At 37.4% G+C, this 21,550-nt stretch overlaps 1 protein-coding gene across 4 annotated transcripts in view; it reads right to left on the minus strand.

The window, feature by feature from the left end:
- Positions 1–235: 235 nt before the first annotated feature.
- CHLSN (cholesin) overlaps positions 236–21,550 on the minus strand; it is a 128,384-nt gene continuing 107,069 nt past the window's right edge. For 2 of the 4 annotated variants that reach the window (XM_082772049.1, XM_082772050.1), the window contains exons 3-4: positions 9,034–9,115; positions 236–4,548 (exon numbers count right to left, since the gene is read on the minus strand). In XM_082772049.1, coding sequence (XP_082628175.1) covers positions 4,366–4,548; positions 9,034–9,115 — 265 coding nt within the window. In that variant the 3' untranslated portion in view covers positions 236–4,365. The remainder of the gene's footprint in view (positions 4,549–9,033; positions 9,116–21,550) is intronic. The other 2 variants (XM_082772048.1, XM_082772047.1) reach the window with 1 other exon arrangement.

The raw sequence follows: 21,550 nt of genomic DNA on the forward strand, positions 1-21,550 counted from the left end.
TTCAGTATTTTGACTGTAAATGAATTAAAATATTAAAACGTGTTTTAAAGGGAATGCTTGTGATGAAAATTCTGTGGCTAGCTGCTACACCTAGTGAAATGAATAGGAAAGTTCCTACTAATTCCTTCTCTGCAGGATCAAATCCACACAGCAAAGTGACTTCTCTAGTTTTAATACTACTTTGTAGAACTAAATTTTGAAAATAAGAATAGCAGCAGAATTGCTAGGAAAACACTGAATGAATGACTTATTAGTTATATGTAATGGAAAATACAGTACTGATGCACCATATTACATATGCATGAAGGAGTAAAATTAAAATTACATAGACAATTTCCATTCTTATGTTTTCTAATTTTCTGTGTGCTGACTTTGCAACTTAAATCTCTTATTATTGCTTTTTCTGACTCTGACTTAGTGGCAAAATTAAAGAAAATGACAAAACAAACCAACCAACCAAACAAACAAACAAAAAAAAGAGCTATCAAGTCTGAACCAAAGAAATGTATTTCTAAGCTACCTGCAATGGTAGGAGATGAGATAAGAGTCACATTGCTTAACTTAACAAAAGTTAACAAATTTAACGTTGCTTAAATTAACAAAAACACAGCAGAGCTATTATCCAGAGGGACAAAATATTGAAATAAACTACACATTCAACAGCTATGATCTATCCTTTCAAAATAAGAAGAGACAATTCATTTACTCAGTAATTTTACAATGGTGATAACAAATTAAAATTGTGGGCAGACACTGGAGAGCCAAGAAGATATAAAATCCATGGCAAGGATCAGCCAAATTAAAGGAAACTTTTTACATTGTCAGATTTTGAGTAATTAGTACTGTCATTAGAGGCACAGTTCCAGCTTTAAGCAATTTTGAGTAATTAATGTTCCTTTATTTTGCCTAGAAGCCCTGACTTCAGCATTCTCTTAAGATAGGAATTCTTCTAGTTGGAGCTACACAATGCAGATTAGCCCAACTAGAAGACAATTAGAGTAGGCAGATGAAGATGTCATTTGTCAGACTGTACACACTGTTACTTCTAGCCTTGGATTCAAGTTTTATGAACACAGCAGACATTTAAACGGAAACCCAGACACCATTTTGTCCTATCTGTATCTATATGATTGGCTAAGCTACAACTAATGTTAAAATTGGAATATTCTAGGTGATTAAATGACAGAATAAAATGAATGAAGTGACAGATTGTCACTTCCTTCACAGCTTTGACCAGGTTCAGGAATTCAATAGTGGTATTATACATTTAATAATTTAAAATATATAATTTAAACTACATCATGGAGGAAATCCGACTAAATTTATTCATTATACAACCCAAACTTCTAGATTAAAATCCCAAGCTGAGCAGGAAGCAGAAGCTGGCCTGGTGGCTCACATATTGAAGAGACAGAATTTGATTGCCACAGATGCTATTGAATTTGCACACTGTGTTGGGTAAGGCCCTCACAATCTCATCTTTTAAATGGGCCTAACAACACACACCTCCCAGAAAAGTGCTTACTTTTGTATTTCATGGGTGTTTGCAAGATTAATTTTTTGCCTACTAGTTGAAGATTCAAGAGAAGGAGAAAGGAAAAAAGTGAAATGCCATTTAAGTGTCCCTTCCTATTTATACTACAACACTGAGTATAAAAACATATTTACAGTATTTCCAGCTGAGCTTTAAAGCCCATGCCATGTAGAGTAACAACACAAAGCAGAAGTTCCACTTTTAACCTGTTTCCAGACACTGCTGGCCTTTGAGCAGTACCACACACGAAGAGTCATGTGGCAGATACATTCCTTTCTCAACCAAACACCAGCAGAACAACAGACACCTTATTTGTTAGTTTCTGAATTTCCTGTAACTGCATTAAGTGAAAGCCAAAGACCATACCCTTCATCCAGTAACTGGTAGCACTGAAGTGAAAGTTGGAACTGAGCTGGAGAAGAGAGCAAAGACCGCACTGTCGAGAGGCTCTAGCTGCTCTATTCCCCATGTTATTGTTCACACGGACTGCAGACTAGCAGGCCCTACATACTTTTAATATTAATTGATGTAAAAAGAAATATGACATTCTTAATCTTGATGGCATTTACATATAGCCAGAACAAAGGTTCAAGGAAGGCAAATCTTGCTAAATCTATCATGCTGATAAAAGGTTCACATCTTTTCACCTGTGCCTTACCTTTGCAATCCTTTTTACAAGTCTTTTCCAGAATATGCTTGCAGCGTGCTGTGCTTTTAAGCTACAAGGTGTAAGAAGTGCACAATGAGGACGCACGTTTTTGTGTAATAGAAAAATCGAAAGTGGTGATTCTCAAATATCTAAGGCAGAACACACAGTCTTCTCTGACACCTAAAGTGCAATCATAAAATCACAAGAAGACATTTTGAAAACTTCATCCCTTAGAAATTCATCTTTCCTTCTCATGGAGAGAAAAAAGCATCAGCCTCTGCTTCTACTAACATCAGGTTTTCTCAGCCGCACATTCTCAGGCATAAAACAGAAGATCCAAAGATCTTGTACCAGTTCACTTAATGTCAGTATCACTTCCCTTTATTACAGATCCTTTTCACTGACTTTTGCACTGGAAACTCAATTTTATATAGCCTTGGGACTCAGAAAGATCTTTCCAGCTTGTGACCTTATCAGTGGTAGAAAAAGAGAAAGCAAAGGGGACAGGGGAAGAAACAAGATCGTTTAAATTGACAGCTACAATATTAGGGTGGTCCTGCATGTGAGCTCACTCAACTTTGTGAAAACCTGCATTTCTGTCTTATACTTCTGCCATTTCTCCCCTCATTTGCCCAAGCTTACTCTTCACTGAGAACATCAACTCATCTGTGATCTTCCCTCATACCTGTCTGCATGTCTTCCTTCCTCCTGCATTGTACCTGTGCCATCCTTTCTTCTAGCCCTTTGGAAATCCCTGCTTTGACACTGCATGCGTCCTCCGAGAGAGCTAGCTCCACAGCCCACATCCAATGGTCATCCTGAAATGCTTTTGAGCCATAAGCAGCTTGACAGAGGCTGGTCACTTCTGCTGCAGTCTGCTCCCCGTTGTGTTAACTCCATCACAATTATTGTGTTAAAGCAGGACACGCTGCTCTCTAGTCTTTTTCGTTTGAAAACATCATCTTTAATAAGTCAGAAAGCATAAGTTATTTGTTACTAGTAATAAATTTCATACTTTTAAACATTTGTAGTAATCCATGACTGTGAGGGCTGTCAAATCCACTCAAATGCCTATTGAAAAATTAGGCCAGCATATCCATAGATTCTCCTCTCCTTCACCCACCCAAATTAAAGCAGTAATTCCCAAAGACAGCTACTCTTCCAAAATACCATACATTTCATACTGTTGTTATTAATAAAGTAAGAACAACGTTTGCAGAAAGATTAAAGAATTGGGTCAAGAACACTGTCTGAACACAAGTGTTATTAAATACGCCAATCATCCAACTTTTGAGTAATTAATGTCCTTGTTTTTTACTTGAAAGCCTCATTTTCAGCATATTCATAGGAGACAAATGTCCCATGTCAAAGCAAATGAACACAAATTAACTCTTTTGGATGCCAATTACAAGAGAAAGATAAAAAATGTAACATTGGCAGGCTATCCACAAAAAGTTGCAGCATGGCACTTCTCATCTTAGCATAAGTTTATGTACAATCAGATGATTTCACTACATGTGGTCAAAGGATTTGATCTGTCCCCATCTGTATATTATCTGAATATCTAAACAATTGCCATAAAGCATTTGAAACCTTTAAAATATACAAGGAAAACTAACAAAGCTGATGGTATCTTTAGATCGCTGCGTGAAGTACTAATAAGCAACTGTGTTATACAACCCGTGTTCAACAGACTGAAAATGATCTTTCCCAAATCCAAATGACATACTTCTAAAGCTGAAAGTGATAGATTACAGCTGGCTGAGCAGGCACTGTACTGTACGTTAATTTTAAAAGCTGCCATTGTAAAAGAACCTCCAGGCTTTTTGTTGGTTGCTTTGCTCTTCTTATTAAGAACTGCAAAGCTCCTCTTATTTAACATTAATTACATAGGGAAGTGGAGAAAAACTAACAAGAAAGAGAGGTTTATTTTTCTAAAGATACGCAGTAAGATTACTTTTAATCAAAACAGCATGTCTGTGGATCAAATATGGTGTTCTGTTTTGATTTCATCACCTCAAAACATTATAAATAATTGCGGTTGGAAAACACAAGTGCAAAATATGAAAATTTAGCATAAAGATTCATTATCAAAATATGTCTTTACAACTGATTTGTAGTATCTGTGCATTGCGTTCTATCCTTCTCTCCACCAGACTACCATCAAGACACAAAAACACTGTCAGGACAGCAGTTGCAGAACTTGTCGTATTCGCTCGCTCTTCTCCACCATGCTCGGGTCTTCTGCATCTGACCCGTCCAACTCCTTCATAAGAGCTTCAGCTTTCTGCACAGTTGTGTCTCGTGCTTTGCCTTGAAGTCCCTGCAGATAATCCAGTAAAATGGTGAAATACTCATCTGGAACCTTTAAAGAATAGAAAACAAACAAAGAAGGAATTAAAAAAATTTTGATTTATTTTCTTCTCTCTCAATGTTCATTCATAATCACGTCAGACCATCACCTGAAAGATAATTAGGAGAATTTCACGGGCTATTGCATTTGGCAATGCCCACTGCTAATGGAAGCACTTCTTGCCAGTGTTGGAATTGGCAGGAGGGATGGACCATGGTGAGAGCGCTGTCATGTGCTCAGATGGGCAAAGCATCTGAGGGGAAATGCTAAGCAGATGTGGAAATGCTGATCAGCAAATGCAAACACTGCCTGAGAGAGAGCTCCAGCCTGTGAGGGCTGTTGGAAGGAAAAAAATGCACTAGCCAAATCCTGGCTTTGGAAACGTGCATGCAAACCTTACCAAACCCAGGGAGAACTGCATGCACATGTCTGAGGAAAGAATTTTGCTGGAAGTATCCTAACCACCCGCCAAAATTATTTGTTTGCTAAGATGAGATACCACCCACCAGCAAACAGCAGATTGTGACTTTGACAGAATGCTTATACAAAGGAATAGAATTTAATTTGAAAAACAAATTGAATTCAGACATATGGAAATAATTTTTAAATCACGCTGACTAAAACTGATAGGCTCTTTTAATATGTCTAACATCAAAAGCAGTTTAGTCATCTACAGTTCCATTACCCCCATTTTACTTCCTTTCTAATTAACTAGCAATAGATTAAATTTTAGCTTATCTGGTACAACATACAACTACATTAAATAATCTTGGCAATAGCCTAGCAAAGACTTTTCAATGATTTATTCAGTATTTCAAACCAATGCATTTTTAAAAGTATTAGGTGAACAGACCTACACTGAAGCATATCTTAACTTTATGTTGCGTATCTGTGGAACAAGTTGCAGCCAATAAGAGAATATTTTAGCTGTGAATCAGATGTTAAAATGACCTAATCCCACAAATATTTTTCTTTATGTTTAACTTTACACATATAACTTTAAAAGGCACACTCAACATGAGTAAAGTTAAACATACGTAAGTATTTAAAGGATTGGAGACTAATTGTGCGAGGGCTGTTTCAATTCTGCAAAGTATCAACATTTCAGAGAAGACAGAGCTTCAACAGATACTTAATTTACAACTTATTTCTCCATCGCCATTTGGCAGTGTAACTTTGATCGCTAAAACTTCTATCACTCTCAAAGAAGAGGAAGAAAATATTCCAGGGCTGCCTTAATCAATCAGAGATACTACAGAGCAGTAAATCAAAACTGAAGTCTACATCCAGCCTCATAACTTATACACTATGGAAAACCTTTAAATTCTTCACACAAACACTCCTATGTTAAAGAAACAATTCAGATACAAAAAATATTAATTTTCGAGTGACTAACGCTGAAATTGATGATATACGAAGTGTTGCTGAAATATACTTATCCAACACATTGAAGAATAGCAAAAAATGTCTACTTTTTTGAAAGCATTTTTACACACAGTAAACATGTGCTGCTAACGGACAAAAATGTTCAGATGCAAACGATTTCAGCACGACTGTGCTCCTTTAATGCAGATACTCAGCGTCGGTTTTTTAAAGCTCAGCAACATTTCTAGATTTCAAACCTTAGCCAAATTATCTACATAATTTATGCCTCTTGTTCTCAGGCCTTGTGGTACACTCATAGTTCACTGCGTGGAATTACAGTTATTACTATATCATTTAAGCAAAGTGCTTAAAGGGGGAATTAAAAGCCTACTCTGAACTTCGAAACACTAAGTGTGCAGACAGACGTGTGCCTGCCTGAGGTCTATAAAGCATTTGGCCGTAGGCATAAGCACACAAGTGCTCAAAGTCTGTTTTTTTGTTTGTTGTTTGTTTTTGTTTTGTTTTGTTTTCTGTAACACAATTATTTGTTGTTTTATTTTTTCAGCACGAGATTTCAATACAGGAGCATGTAGACAAAATAATATCTTTTCCTCCTACCTTATACAATAGGGTCATAGCAAGGACTGGACAACCAGAACAACAACAAAAAAAAAGACAGCAAAAAGTTGGTTGAATCAACACCTTAATTCTTAAAATACAGTAAAAAAACAAAACAACAAAAAAAAAAAAACGTAATTTCAGGAACGCTTGGTGAGGTTTTACAAAAAGAAACACAGTCTGTCTCTAAGATCAGCTTTTGGGGAGGCTTGAAATTGGATACTAACATCTCTCACTATGTCTCTGGCCAGTGGAAGTGATGGCAAGTGGGATTTTTTATTATTACTATGGTTGTTTTACACTCTTTTGCACTTTTTCTTGCTTCTTTTTCTTTTTCTCAACCAACCTTGCCTCTGTTCTAATTAATATGCATTGGAACTGGCTAACATGGAAACATCTCCAAGTGAAATAATTACTGTCAGCTCCTGAATGCTCAGGAACTGTACGACATCATGAAAAGGGGCGAAACACTGCTAAATAACAGCAGGAAAAGAACAGGTATTGCTTTTAAATTACCCTTTGTAATTCAAGAAGTTTTCAGACTTTTTAGACTTGCAGATGCCCACCTATTCTGCAAGGCAAATAGAGATATCTGTGCAGTGAGCGTCAGCTTGCTGACACCGAGCTGGCTTTTCTGTTACCTTCTGAGGAAACTTCAGAACCCCCTCAGGGATTTGCAATCCAGAAGCTGAAGACAATCTGTGTAGTGACTTTCTAAAAGTGTTGTGCCAAATGACAAAGATCAACAGAGGAAGCAGTGTTTACTTTGTACAGGATCCTGAAGAAGTATACACACCGTAGGTATACAGGCTGGGCTTTGAAGCTGTCAGCCAACCCGCAGATGGATGTTAAAGGGACTTAAAAATAAATTCACATTGTAAATGACTACAAAACCTCAACTTATTTCCTACAGAAAGAAGAGCATCAGTACAGGAAACTTAATTTACCTCTTGGCATGGCTTTTCAGTAGGCATACGAGTGACACCAAGAGATCAAAGATGTGGCTTAGGAAGGAAGGAAACTCATGTCTCCTTTTGTATTTTAGTCATGCTTGGATATCCAACAGATTTTATTCTGTAATGGACAGGAAGCTGGATTTGGGTATAAAAACATATTCAAAAGAAGCCGGTCTGCCCTCCCCAGTCTTGATGAAGAAAAAGGCTTCATCACATGTTTGATTATAAGCACTCGAGCCGTTCTGCTAACTTTACTGAATCTGAATGCAGATGTTAATCATTATCTAAAGCTCATATTCAATGCATCTCCTATTACTAAACAGTACAAAATATGTGAATATAAATAAATCATTATGCTTTCATCAGATTAAAAAAAAAATACTAGAAAGGAAGCTTTCATTTCAATATTGAGAAATGCGGAGTAAAACTGTATTTTGATATACGAAAAAAAATCTACTCATAGTTAATTATTTCCCACTATATTTCAAAACAAATCCCAAAGTAAACAGGTAAAAAAGCAAAAACGTCACTCTGCCTATAAAACAATTTCTAGGTAGCTTTAAAGAGCACACATCGATTTCAAAAGGTTGATAAAGACTTTTAAAGGAGACACTTAAGAATAAAAGATACCTACTAACAAATTTGTATTCTGCAACTAATCTTTTTAAAGTATTCCACCATGTGAACATTTTTGCTTTCATGAAATTCTGGTTTTAATTATACGGTTCTCTAAATGTACTTTTAATCGTAAAGGTAACACCCTACGTCAGGTGGTTGGCTTAAGCGACGCAGAGTAATCTGGGTCAGGAAGATTGTTATGCTTAAATGTCCAAGTGCACACAAAAAGTCAGCAAAATCTGAGTGAATGTCAACTAAATGAATCAATAAGTAAGCCACTGTGCAAACGGCTAGATGTTTGTTCTATTGCACAACAAAATTAATGATCTGAAATCCTCTGTTCTGTACTACAATGGTCAGATGCTTGTTGGAAATTAAATTTAGGTTGTTTTTTAAGTTATGAAATGAATGGATTTCAGTGATGATGCAAGCCTAGCTTCTGGTTATACTTTATGCTTTTTACAATCAACATAAGGTTTCACTCATATTTTAATGAGAAAGCTATTTTAACATTTTGGCAATATGTCTGTACATCTTCCATGGAGCCCGAGATATCTGAAGCAATACAAGAACCGTAGCTTACAGCACTGGGTTCCATATTCAGAAATTCAACTGAAGGACACAGTGCAAATATATTCCCACTTCAGGGAATGGCTTCAGGTTTATATAATGTCAATCCTTTCTATGTTTCACATGCATCAAGTGTAAAAGTCTAGGGTACAAAGAAGAATGATCACCCCCAAAATAGAAACATTAAATTACAAGCAATTAAAATGGTTAAGCATTTTAGTTAAAAACATAGTTAATTGATTTATTATTTAAAATTATTAGAAAAGTGCATTGTTAATGCTAGTAACTTTTTATTAACAAACAATAACTACAACTAGCTTATTAAACCACGTAACATTTTAATTCTGAAAAAAATACTGTTAATACAAACCTTCTCTTTATCATACATGTGCAAGAGAAGCCAGGTTTGTCTTGTTTTTTGAAACTTCCATTCTTCTGGATTTTTAGACCAGCTGTAGAAAATCAAAAACAAAACAAAACAAAAAGCTTGAATGAACTACTGTGTGATCAAAATATTTATTATTCATAAAGCATTTCTTATAATGACCCCACGTAACTTTGCATGCACCGCATGGAGTTTCACAACACTGGGTTGAACAGATATCAGCAAATGTTTTACTCAAGAGGCGAAAAAGAGTATGAGGGAAGGCTACATGGCTTTTGTGCAAAAAGCGAGAAGATCATAGAAGAGATCCTAGCCAAGAATGTTAAGTATTTTCATCAGCAAGCACTGATTCCTTGACATTACGAACCGGGCCCCGCTCCTCCCCTGTGAGCAGGCAGTTATGAGAGGCTGTTGCCCTCATCTGACCCAGGAGAACTGGCAGCCCCAAACCCGTACCCTGCTGTCCTCGCCAGCTGCTGGCCTACCTGAGCGTCTGGGGAAGACCTGTGGACAAGCACCCAAGTTTGGGCTTAGATATTTAGCCTTTCCCAATTAGCTTACATTCATGTGAAATTTAGCGGCCCCTAAGGAACTGGAAGCAGAGTCATGTCAGAAGTCACCACGTCCCCTGGTTGCAGTGGTTGAAGCACGTTTTGGGACACAGGAAATAGCAGGAGAGCTCAGCACAGCTTCCCTCGTCCCCCATGAGCTACGGACTGCTAGAGAGCAGAGCAAATTCATTTTTCAGAAGCATATGTTTTAAGGCTTTGATTTGCTGAAAGGTATGACTTCAACGTTGACATTTACGGGACAGAAAATGCTTTACCCCTCGCTCTCCCCGGAAATTCTGATTTCAATATTTAGCTCAAAACAGCAGGCTGCTTCGATACTGTGAAAAGTGAACGTGCAAAACAAATGACTAACATCTGTCAGTGTTCTTTTGGCTGTTTAGCAATCAAATTTTAAATATGCAAGATTTTAGCTGGGTTAAAATGGCAATTTTATGTACATCTTAAACATAATTTTAAAGGTAGTAATATTTTGTTTTCGATGAAGAAGAGACACATGCTTAGTTCTGTAAACAAATGAGCAATCTAGCAAATCTCACTCTAAAATGAATACTGCTTTTTAAATGTATAATTTTTAAATTAGCATCTTAACATGTACAAAATTTGTCAATACACTGACACATCATTTAAAGCTCCAGTGGAAAACAAGAGGAGAAAACCCAGCAAATTTTATACTTATTTGATTTTTCTCTAAAAGGAAGACAAGTCTCCAGAGGGTAGCATGTAAGATGTCTTTAATGTTCCAGCTTGTTTTACGCAGCAACAGAGAGCACAGAAATCAATTGAAAAGCCAGCTGGATATGAGAATTAGTATTGTTTAAACACTGTCAAGTCTAATAATGCAAAAGAGTCCTCATATTCGAGGAATGATGCACCAGTAAATACGTTGCTCAGTCAATCCAATGAAACAGAAAAAAACAAGACTGCAAGTCTGGAAGCCTCTGTCCTTCCAGCCCCACAAATGTTTTATTGACTTAAAAATTCACGATAAAGAAAAACTGGCAACAACTCATTAGGCTTATCACTAGCTAAATTCAATAAAAATCTCTGTACCCAAAGTACAAAGTAAAAATGAGACAAATAACAGTAAATGAAAAATGACAGACACAACATTAATAACCACAACATACGATATTCTACACGACTAAAATTAAATCCAATATTGAACTGATGTAGAGGTCTCTTTTGGGACACTGTCAATAAACAGACAGAAGACAGCCCAAAAGCAGGTTGTCAGAAGCTGCAGAATCAAATAAAAAAATACCATCCTCATACCCCCCAACCTGGAAACCAAAATATCTGCAGCAAGCAAAGACCTTTGGCACCCTTGACCCCAGTGCAAAGTAACGGCTGTCAGAATACACAACTTGCAGTGCAAGGAGCAGACAGAAGGAAGGCAACGGGGCCTTTCTATGGGTACGTGGTGGGGGAAGGTCACTGGCTTATTTCTGCCCAAGCTCTGTCTCCCAAATCAGTATCTCCTAACAGAGAAATTGGAACTTGTGCAGGAAGGGAGTTAATTTCTACCAGTCCTTAAAACAGAAGAAAAAAAGACAATGATGGTACTTGATGTTGAAAGAAACCCATTTTTTTATAAGGTTCATCCTCCTGAGCAACAGCATGGAAGCTATTATGGGGAAACACTGTGTATTTGTACAACATGAAGAAGGCAAGTTTAAAACTCTTTTTAACACGAAATGAGCATGGAAACTGCTTACATTATAATCCTTGCAAGGTGACAAGAACAAGCTGAATGACAGATCTGTGACTGCATCCTGTGAAAACAGTCCCTCTTCTAATGAAAACCTTTAACATATTTTTCTGTCTTTATACAAAGTATTATACATTTGTGACTCATATTCGTTGGTTAGATATACTACCTAACAGGGAATATTTTATCCTCTGCTGATTTTATGTTTCTATCACTTGTACCTTCACCTGAGTACTAACAGGTACTAACTTGAAAAATGTAGCCTGATTCCACTAACCTCCTATAAAGCTATACCACGTTAAAATATCTTTATTACCTAGTTTATAAACAACTGAGACTAACAACTGAGTGCACTATGAGGTTAATTGCTCTTATGAGCCTATTAACAAAACCATATGCTCTTTTCTACATGTTAAGGCAAACCATTGCACTCTTGCATCTAAGATCCCACTTCCACTCTAGTGGGTTCTCTTGTGGGAACAAAACAAAGTTTCAGCTAGTCTTCTAGAAAGGTTTCTCTCTACATACACCATAATAAGAACAACAAACGCTTTAAAATAATCAACCACAGAACCTACATCTGTGCCCATCACAGCACCAGAGCATCCCAAACCATTTCTTTTGACCTGCACCTTGTCCTGTGAGAAACAAAGGCTACACGAGTGTGAAAATAAAAGTTGTACTTCCCCTAGTAGACCGTGGATGTATTCATGTTTTCTGAAAACGTCCTCAAGTTTCTAACTGGAACCCTTTCTTTGGCTGTCTCGATCCCTGTTTCTCCCCCCTCAGGAAAATGGTCCTTCTCCTGACCTGATTTCCTATCAAACTGTAGCCAAAACACTCATGATAATGGATGCACAATCTTCAAGACAAATAATGTGGTAGTTGCTCCCTGCAATTGGACCCTCCACAGTTATAAAAACAAAAGTTTTCCACTGATTCCTGTGACTATGACAGCTTTTTTCCTATTCCTTTGACAGCTTTAAAGCCTATTGAAAGTATCACTTGGTGCCAAAGAGAATGGGGTATCTCTTTTTATCGGAATGACATAAATAGTGCATTTTTAGAAATGCTCAACTTTTAAACTACAAACGTTAAAGCTTTGTAACTCAAGAGAGATCTCTTTTTGCTGTTTATATGCAGATAAGCTTCCTTGACATACTGCAGCAGCAGAATAGGATTTTCCCTTGAGTGATTAAATATACAGAGTAAGACCAACTACATTATAGTAAAAATCCCAACTTTTTATAGACCATTATGATGTCTTTCACAGTCTGAATTAATATGGCAGCTTTTAGAAGCATCTATGTCCAAATCTAATATAAACTACGGAACTGGATGAAGAATATACATGTTTAAAACATGTATTTTTCCAGTACGCCTAGGGATAATTTTCAATATATTGTACAAACACTAATTGCCTTCTTTACACAGTTAATGTTTGAATCTTTCTTATGAGCTCTAGCTCATTGAAAAAACACATTGGTTGACTTTAGTTAAAGAGAACTTTTATGTTTGTGCAAATGCTCATCCTAAATGGCTTTGAAATTGAAGATACAGAGGACATGAATCAAATGAATCAAGTGGCCCGAAGAATTTTTTGTTTTTGTTTTCATTTTTTTTAGCATGAGAGTCTCATGTAGAAAAGCTGCCCAAGATTCTCACTGGTCTATCACATAAATGAGCTTTAGTCTACAAATTTTATACAGATCTGTTCCCAAAACATGGCTGAGCTGTACCTTCCCAGCTGCTCACTGCAGATGTTGTCTGCCTTCAAGCTCTTAACCACATCCCTTCTCAGCACTGTGACAAAAAAAGGACATTTTCTGAGTACTGGCAGCATAAGGAGGCAAAGAGAAGACAACCAGTCACAGGCAGGGCACAGCACTCTCTGGGATGTCCTAGCAGAGAAAGGGAAGGGAAAGTAGTAAAATTGGTTCCAGAAACACAGTAAGAAAAAACATTATTGTTACAAATTGGATTCAGGAAGACAACAATGCATCTGCTTAGACTACTGGCCAGGACAAAATACTATGAAGCTGTCACGATTGTTAAATAATCTATGTGCAGAAAAGCACTGTGCTGAGAACCGAGAGTTTTACTCATTGAACTGGAAAGATCACTGGGTTGGAGATAAGTCTCAAAAAACAAAACCTAAAACATGGCTGCTAATAACACACCAGAAGGCAGGAGAATACTGGTGCATGCTAAATGCAAGGACACCTACACTCTTCTACATCTCCGGCTCCAACTCATGCCACTGCGTGCCCAGCATGCCTTCTGGCCAGGACACCCCCCCAAGGGAAAACACTCTGCAAAGAGTGCAAGAGGCCTAATTCCTGCCCTCAGTACCCTGTCTGTAAATGTGTGGAACAGGTGCTTCCTCAATAAAGAGCAACCACACTCTAAAAAACTCCCTTAACAATATTTAAAGCCTTACTGCAGCACTTGGCACTCAAATGATTTGCTCTAGTATTTCACAATGCAATAGATACAATAACGGGGACTTTAACGTGCCATGCACTTACATTTCAGGCAAGAAAAATGCCTTTATACAGCAGAATGTGGAAACCGAATAGTGTTATCAGGTCATTTCGGGGTGACTGTAATGCTTCGTGTGGCCAACAGGCGAGCACAGGAACCTGGCTCCCCAAAGAGGTTCCCTGGAGTTGCTGGAAGCACCGTGGAGGGCACTGAAATTTGGCAAAGTGTCATTCTCATGGGAGAAGAGCTATTTTATGGATGGAGGTTTTATATGGATATATAAAATATATATGGATGTGGGTGCAAGTTTTATATACACCCTATAGTGCCTATAGCAAAGTAGAAATAATAATTTTTTATCCAATCATAACACATGCAGTTATTTGAAGGGAAATGTTAAGGCGTTTATTTTTATCACAGGTATTCAGAATTTCTTCTACTTCTCTCGGGGCATTTGAAACAAATTTACTTTTAAAAAAGTAGGTTTTGAGTTTCTTTCATTGTCAACACCAAACCCATATATCTGCAATTACCAAAAGCAGCATTGTCAGAAAGTGATCGCAAGGACTTGCGATGCTCTGGAAACCCTACATTCTGCATGCCGAGAAAGCTGGCTCACTATATGCGCCAACATTTTATGCAAGATAAGGGGAAACCTCATTTCAAGTGCATGTGGTGCTCATTTTCCTCATTTGGGAAAAATAACCGAAATTTAAATTCTAAATAGATTTTCAAAGACTTGACTGGGATGGCTGTAATTAAAATCTTTGACACACTAATCTTTGGCAGGACTCAAGCACAGACGCAAGAAAGAGTCATAGCCTTTATTTTAAACTGTGTTTTTCTCACATTATGGATTATTCTGTTAGGTCACAACTCCCATTCCTAGGAAAATTAATATATTTATACTGAGACTCTCGATTATAGCTTAGAAGCTAATTAACTTATGACTTAGATAAAGGTTTTTCTTATTTTCCTGGAAGAGAGGAGACACTAATAGAGCTCTTTCGCCAGAAGAAACTTTCCAAAATTGTCAACAGATTTTAGAATCAGTGCCACATTTTTGGTAGAAAATCCTGGCACCCTTTCTCAATCTGTGGTTTAAAAACAATTTTTAATATATTCGTCCATCTGGTTTATACGTAGCATAATGACTAAAGACTTGTGAAAAGGCGGGGGGGGGAGAGGAGCTTTTTTATTTTTATTTTTAGTTTAGGAATCACACATACAGGAAGAAAGAAAGAAACTTTCTTTTTAGTATCTCATTTTGGTCCTGATGTCCAATATAAGGACAGATTGTATCTGTACAGCAAATGACACAGGTCACGGAACTTCCTTAAAAAGTATTTATAAAGCAAAAGGGAAGAGCCTTTGTGCCTTAGAGCAAAACTTTGATTAAATCTACATAAAATGTTTATCACAGCATATATTTTATTATATGCACTTTTATCACTTGCCATTATTTGTAACATTTTATATTATGTTTGCATCCTGAAGCTTCATCCAAGATAGAAATCCCCTTCCTCCCCCACTATAGGCACTGTTCAAACACAATATGAGACATTGCCTTGAAGAGCTCAGAGCATAAACAGATGAGACAGATGATACATGGAAAGGAAAGTTGACCCAGAAAGTTGTATCAATGCCTCAAAATACTAAGGCAGGTCATCAGTAGAGCTCATACCTTGCATATATATATTACAATACACGCAGCACATCTTAACTGTGATTCAACTTGTCAGCTTTTCATAGACACCAACCTACCTGCAACTGCCACCAACATGCCACCGGGAAAAAAATCCATTTTTTAAAAATTCCTTTTCTAGCATATTATTTAGTTGCAGATATCTGTATTCACCTGTCTGGAGCAAAATTGCATTTTGAGTCAAAAATAAATATAGTAATAATGTTATGTTGACAACTTTCTGTTGTTTCTAGTAGTAGCAGAGAGGCTTGAAAGCAGCAGGTTTGAAAGACCAAAGGTAGTACTAGTATATTATTATGCCAAATATACTTTTTATTATACCTACTTTTCTAAAAAGATGACAAAGTAGGAGTTGAATTATCACAGAAGAAGAAAAAAGAATTGAAAATCCCTTCACAGCCAATCTGTTCAGCTCCTGCAAGGAATACAATATACTACTAAATGCTACCCTAATACTGTGCCCAAGCCCCATCTCCTCTCCAGATGTCCATCTTTTCTTGCACTTAATTCTGGTCTCACTGATGTCCAGATCAGAATCAAGGGACAGGATGAATGAAAACAACTGTTTTGCCTCCCTCCCATGATGAACATCCTGGGGGGTACGAGGAGATAGAGGGCCTCAAAGTCTGTATAAAAACCATATAAGAAGCCAGCTGCAAGTAAAATCATTTTCAAAGGTTGGCAACAATCCATTTATATAAATGCCTTCTGATGAGGGATACGCTACCAGACCCAGGAAAAAATGAGTAAGGTCAGTTCTCTTCTGTCTTACCACTGTACCACACAATGTCCAGCTGTGGTACAGAATACTCTTGCCAGGGCATGGATTCAAGCTTAACTACATTGTTTTTTTTTCTTTTTTTTCCCTTTTTAAATCTTATGACAGCTTTTAAAACTCCATCCTAGCATCCTAGAGAAGAAAACAATAATATCAGTGATTAAACAATTCATAACAAATGAAAAAAAAAATCTTAAAATTTAAACATTTCAGGCACTCAAATATCCAAGACCATCATTTCTGTCTTCCTGGATTTGTCCATTTCAAGAATTTAAATCTACATATCTTTATGCTTTTAAGTGCTATGCTGGGTAAGAGTATCACATAGCATTTTTTTGAGGGAGAAATCCAAGTATCTATGAATGTGATCAAAGGAGGGATTTCACAAGCACATCGCTTGAAACCAGGTTGAGATCACTATAATTCCGTGTTCCTGGGAGAAGACTAAGTCCTGTGGTAGTTCTCAGTGAGAGTGAATAATCATAGGATTTTACTGCTCACAGGAATGAGCAATGCAAGTCCTTTCAAGCTAGATGTAGAAGATTTGATTTTATTGTTCAGTGCCACAGTCTGCAACAGTAACATGTAGTCGTGTATACAGCTAGCAGAGCATTAATATACAATCTTGCTCTGTTTTTGCAAAAAAACCCTGTAGTTTCAGCAGTGCTGGGTCATAGCTATTATAGTTATACTTACAATATCACAGTATTAATGAAAGACCTAGAAAAGCTATAAAAAGCTGCTATGCAAAGTCAAATATTTAACAATATGATAATAAAAGTTTGCATAATTTTTAGGGCCTATCGCAACAGAAAAGCAATCCATGACTAAAAAAAATTTACTTTCTGCTTTTAAGAAGAAAACACCAGAATTATAAAGAATCATAGTTTTCCATACAGTGATTATAAAAGAAAATATTGGAAGAAAAACCACCTTTGTGTGAAAATTTATCATTGGAAGTTTTTGAGGAGGGATGAGGAAATGGCCACTTGGAGAAGGATTTCAATACTGAAGGTGTTGGCTGATGGATTTTACTTTGAAGCATCCAGGATACTAAGGTGCCAATTTATTGTTCAATATATTGAGCTGAAAGTGTCTTTACAGCAGCAAAGCACTTCTGGAAATATGTTGGTTTTTTTAACCCGATGTCCTTACCTTGGGTGTTTCTGTGCTGTTTGTACCTCAGCAAGGACGTAATGGATTTCCATAGCCAACAAGATCAGAAGTGCTCTTCTGCATGGAGTTCCAAGCTCCAGAGTAACACCTGACTCTAACAGGAAAAAGTAACGTCCTCTCACTGCTATTGTGATGCCTGAGAGCCAAAGGCCGACCTGTGCTACATTCCAGCACCACGCAAATGCTTCCTGACTCTCAGCACCTAGGCCAGCCCAGCCGCAGGGCCATGGCTGGCCTCCTTTCCCCTCGCCCCCCCCCCCCAAGATCCAAATCCTGCCTCTGCAGACTTCCTGACAGGGCTTCTCCTCATCCCCACTCATGTCAACAAAGAGCTGGCCTCAAATCAGTCCCAGACATTGTGCTGCCCAGAGGAGCCAGCTGAAGCCTCCAGGAAAGGAGGAAAGTCTCCTGAAGGAGAAACCAATCCTCCAGCCTCTGTCATAGCATTGGCCCCTCACCTTTTCTACGGTGCTGCCCCTTGCAGGTGACAATATTCTGTAAGCATACTGAAGAAATCCTGGGTTGCTGGATTCTCATCAAGCCCTCTTCAAATAACCCACCACACAGATGGCTTTTACAGTGCCCCTGAGAGGCTACCAGAGGTGGGGTTACTCTGGACCAACAGCAAGAGCAAATATAGAGAAACACGCAAAATAAATATAAAAAAAAAAAACAACCTGCCAACCCTCTTTGTCATTTTTGCATCCAGATCAGACATCCCACAGCTGCCTTCACTACGAAATATGGCAGAGGCAGAAGGAGAGCGTGCTGCAGACCCCCTGGCTGTGTGAACTACCCAAGATGTAACCAGCACCTTACAGAGTGATTTACTTTTGTTTTTGCAGAGGAGTTCTAAAATATACCAAGTCAATAAAAATACTAAAATCCTAGAAGTGTACAGTAGCTGACAGTCCACTCAGATTTCCTTGACTTTGCTGAAATGCTCAGCTACCTCTCACTGCATAGCAAAATCTGCCAGTGCACTATGGTATTCTGGACACCATGAGATTCTCCTCTTCCAATATCCCATGATGTGCTTTGAGTTACTAAGATTTTAAATAATCTACGCTCAGAGAAACTGATCTGCCAATTACTGCTTCCTGCAGATGGCTCTCATTCCAATTCAATTTTGTTCGTATAAAAGTAATTACTGATACCTTTTTGGGCACCATCATATTAATAAATGTGTGAAGGAGGAGACAAGTTTTATTAAGGATCCAGTTTTATTATTTTAAAAATATTGCTTGTTATTCTAACTCTGGTTGGATAGCTCTGATGGCTCCCTGGAGCTAATTGATTAATAATCATTGCCAACTGCATTTTAAATTTTAATTTTGGCTTTGGCTGACTAGCCAAATTGATTCCCTAGAGCTACAAAACTACTCTCCACTATTTTGAGTAGCTGGGCATTGGATGAATAGTTTAAATGTGTTGGAGGAAGTGAGCAGCAGTGTTAATTCTCCTAGATTTAAATTTTATGAGGCAGAGAAAACATACAACCTTCCCTTTGCCTTTCTGCCACGTCAAGAGCACCGTCTGAATGAAAGAAGGCGGGTGAGCAAAGAAGGCCCTTTCCTGAATCCAGAAGATGGGCTAAGGATGGATGGGCTCGGAGCAAGGCATGAGGCAAGGGGCTGGAGGCCAGAGGAGAGCCGACAGCAGAGGCTGGAAGGGGAGGAGAGCTCCTTGAACGAACACACACTGCAAAAGCATTTCTTCTGCATAAAGTAAATAAGCTCTGCAATCTGCTTTTGGTTTAAAAATATCAACGGATAGCTTATTGTAACACTTAGACATGAAATGGGTCATTTCAATTATTCTGGTTATATTTGACCTGAAAAGCACACAAGCCTTCCTCAAGATGAATGAAAGAGGTCAAAGTGCTTGTATGAAGTGCTGAGCTCTCAACTCCAGTGAGAAATACAGGGATCTAGATACTTTCGGGGTTAGGTCCTGAAGTAGCCTAGCTTGTTATTACAGACTTCTGCTTCTGAATCTCCCTAATGTATCTCACAAGGTTACGAGCAGTCATTCCAGATGAAATAACATATTAAAGCTGCGTAATTATTTAATTAGATGCATCCTCTTTTGTATAATACTATGCACAGAAGAAAGCTGGATCTCAACGAGAAATATCTAATGACTACATTTAATAAACTGTTAAGAAAATTCATTTATACTAAATTTTATTTTACTGGAAATGAGAGTCATTAAGAAAGGATGCATTACATTTTCTTAATTAGGTTTGGAGAAAAAAAAAAAAAAAGAAGTTATAGGAAAGAGAATCAGGCAAAAAAAAATAAAGTATTTTACCCCGATATTTATGGGCTTAACACGTGTAATGTAGTTTTCCCCATCTGAGGAAGCACTTCACAGAACGATAGCTAATTACTGCTAATACAATTTATAGCTGTCACAACATATTTGAGAAAATTTATCAGGAGTCTTAAAAATCCTGCTGAAAAAAATGTAAATAAAAGTAAACTTAACTTTGGAAAAAATCAGTTCATCCAGAATGAATGGCAAGCCTCCTCGGTCAGGTGAGCACAAGTTATCTTTAAAGCCATCATCTCATTAGATACAAGATCTCAGGAAAAATCTTATATATGTGACTGAGAACAAAAGTGCTGTCTGTAATCTCCAGCTGGCTAACTCTGAGTTTTTTATTCCTCATTTTATCAAAAGCAATAAAGAGAAACAAAGCTGCTCTGGTCACTTGCAGCAGTACAAGAAGGGACTGTGTGGACAGCAGTACATCGTTAAGGTCAGGTTAATGTTAGAATTAGCATCCTATGAAAGGTACTGAGTGGATGCAGGTACTGCTGTCAAGCATGCATCAAAACAAAAAGCATTCCTGTCCTAATTCTCTTGCAATTTTAAGTAGATCCCAACACAGAATACAGAAAGCTCTCTCAGAGTGGCTAGAAGAATTTGGAATATTAATCCATACATTGCATGCCCACCCAGAAATCAGTACAGACGCTAGTGGCTGTTAGAAATATCTCAAGAGAACACCACAGGAAAAAAATCTATGCAAGCTCTTCTTTCAAAACATGGAACTGAGAAAAATCCTACAGGTCTGTGGAGATAAGGCATTGGTACAGGGCCAAAAGAAAAACAGACTCTTCATTTGAGAAGAAAATTATGCCTCATTTCTTTTGTGTCACTTGCTTGAAAGGAAACCTTTGAATAGTACAAGGACTTTAGTAAGTCACAAATTTAATCACAGTTTAATCGAGCCATCTGAAAAATGGGGTAATGTAACAATTTCTCAAAAGCTGTCAAAACAGGAGAGAATAAATAAATCAAAGTATTTTTCATTAATTTTGTCAAATTATGGTAATGATAAACTGTCAGTAACCGTACTGTAGAAAAGCAAATTACCATTACCATAACCCATAAAAGACAGAGAAAACTTTTTAAAAACAAAAATAAAAATCTCAACAAAGATGGGTACCATTAGTTAATAACATTGTTTTCAGCTGATCCTGTAGAAGATAGAATTCAAATTAAAGGATTTGCAAATTCATGCTAATGATGCTATTAAACATATATTTTCCCCATGAGAATGTATGAACCAAATGCCCAACTAAATATTTTGACAGCTTTCTTTCACACTGAAAAAAATGGCAGAAACACAAAGAGACAGAAGGTTTCAAAGTAAATCACTCCACAGCTTTTACTGAAATATGCTTTGAGATATGCACTTGTGACCTTCCATAAAATTAAAGATTTGGAAAGATGAGTGATTTTATTTGGAGCCATAAAGCAGGATTAGAGTTTCTTAATGTATTCTTCCCTTTTTGTAAAATTTAGTGACCATTTATGGGTATGAAATTTACAAAAAGAAATCTCTTTCCTCTGCCATAAACTAAATAGAACGATGAGCAGATTTAGCAAGATATAAGAGCCACTGATGGTCAGAATTTTAGCAAGGACATGAACTTTCTCTCTTGCTTTCTCCTCTTAAGCCATACATAAGTGCAAATCAAATCAGTCAGAAAGCAACTCCAAATCTATTCCCTATTTCAGACGTAGGGAAGTTTATTTGGAACAATACTAATGGCTAACACATAAGA

The sequence above is a fragment of the Aythya marila genome, assembly GCF_965140915.1.
Source record: "Aythya marila genome assembly, chromosome: 15".
NCBI classification, from domain to species: Eukaryota; Metazoa; Chordata; class Aves; order Anseriformes; family Anatidae; genus Aythya; species Aythya marila.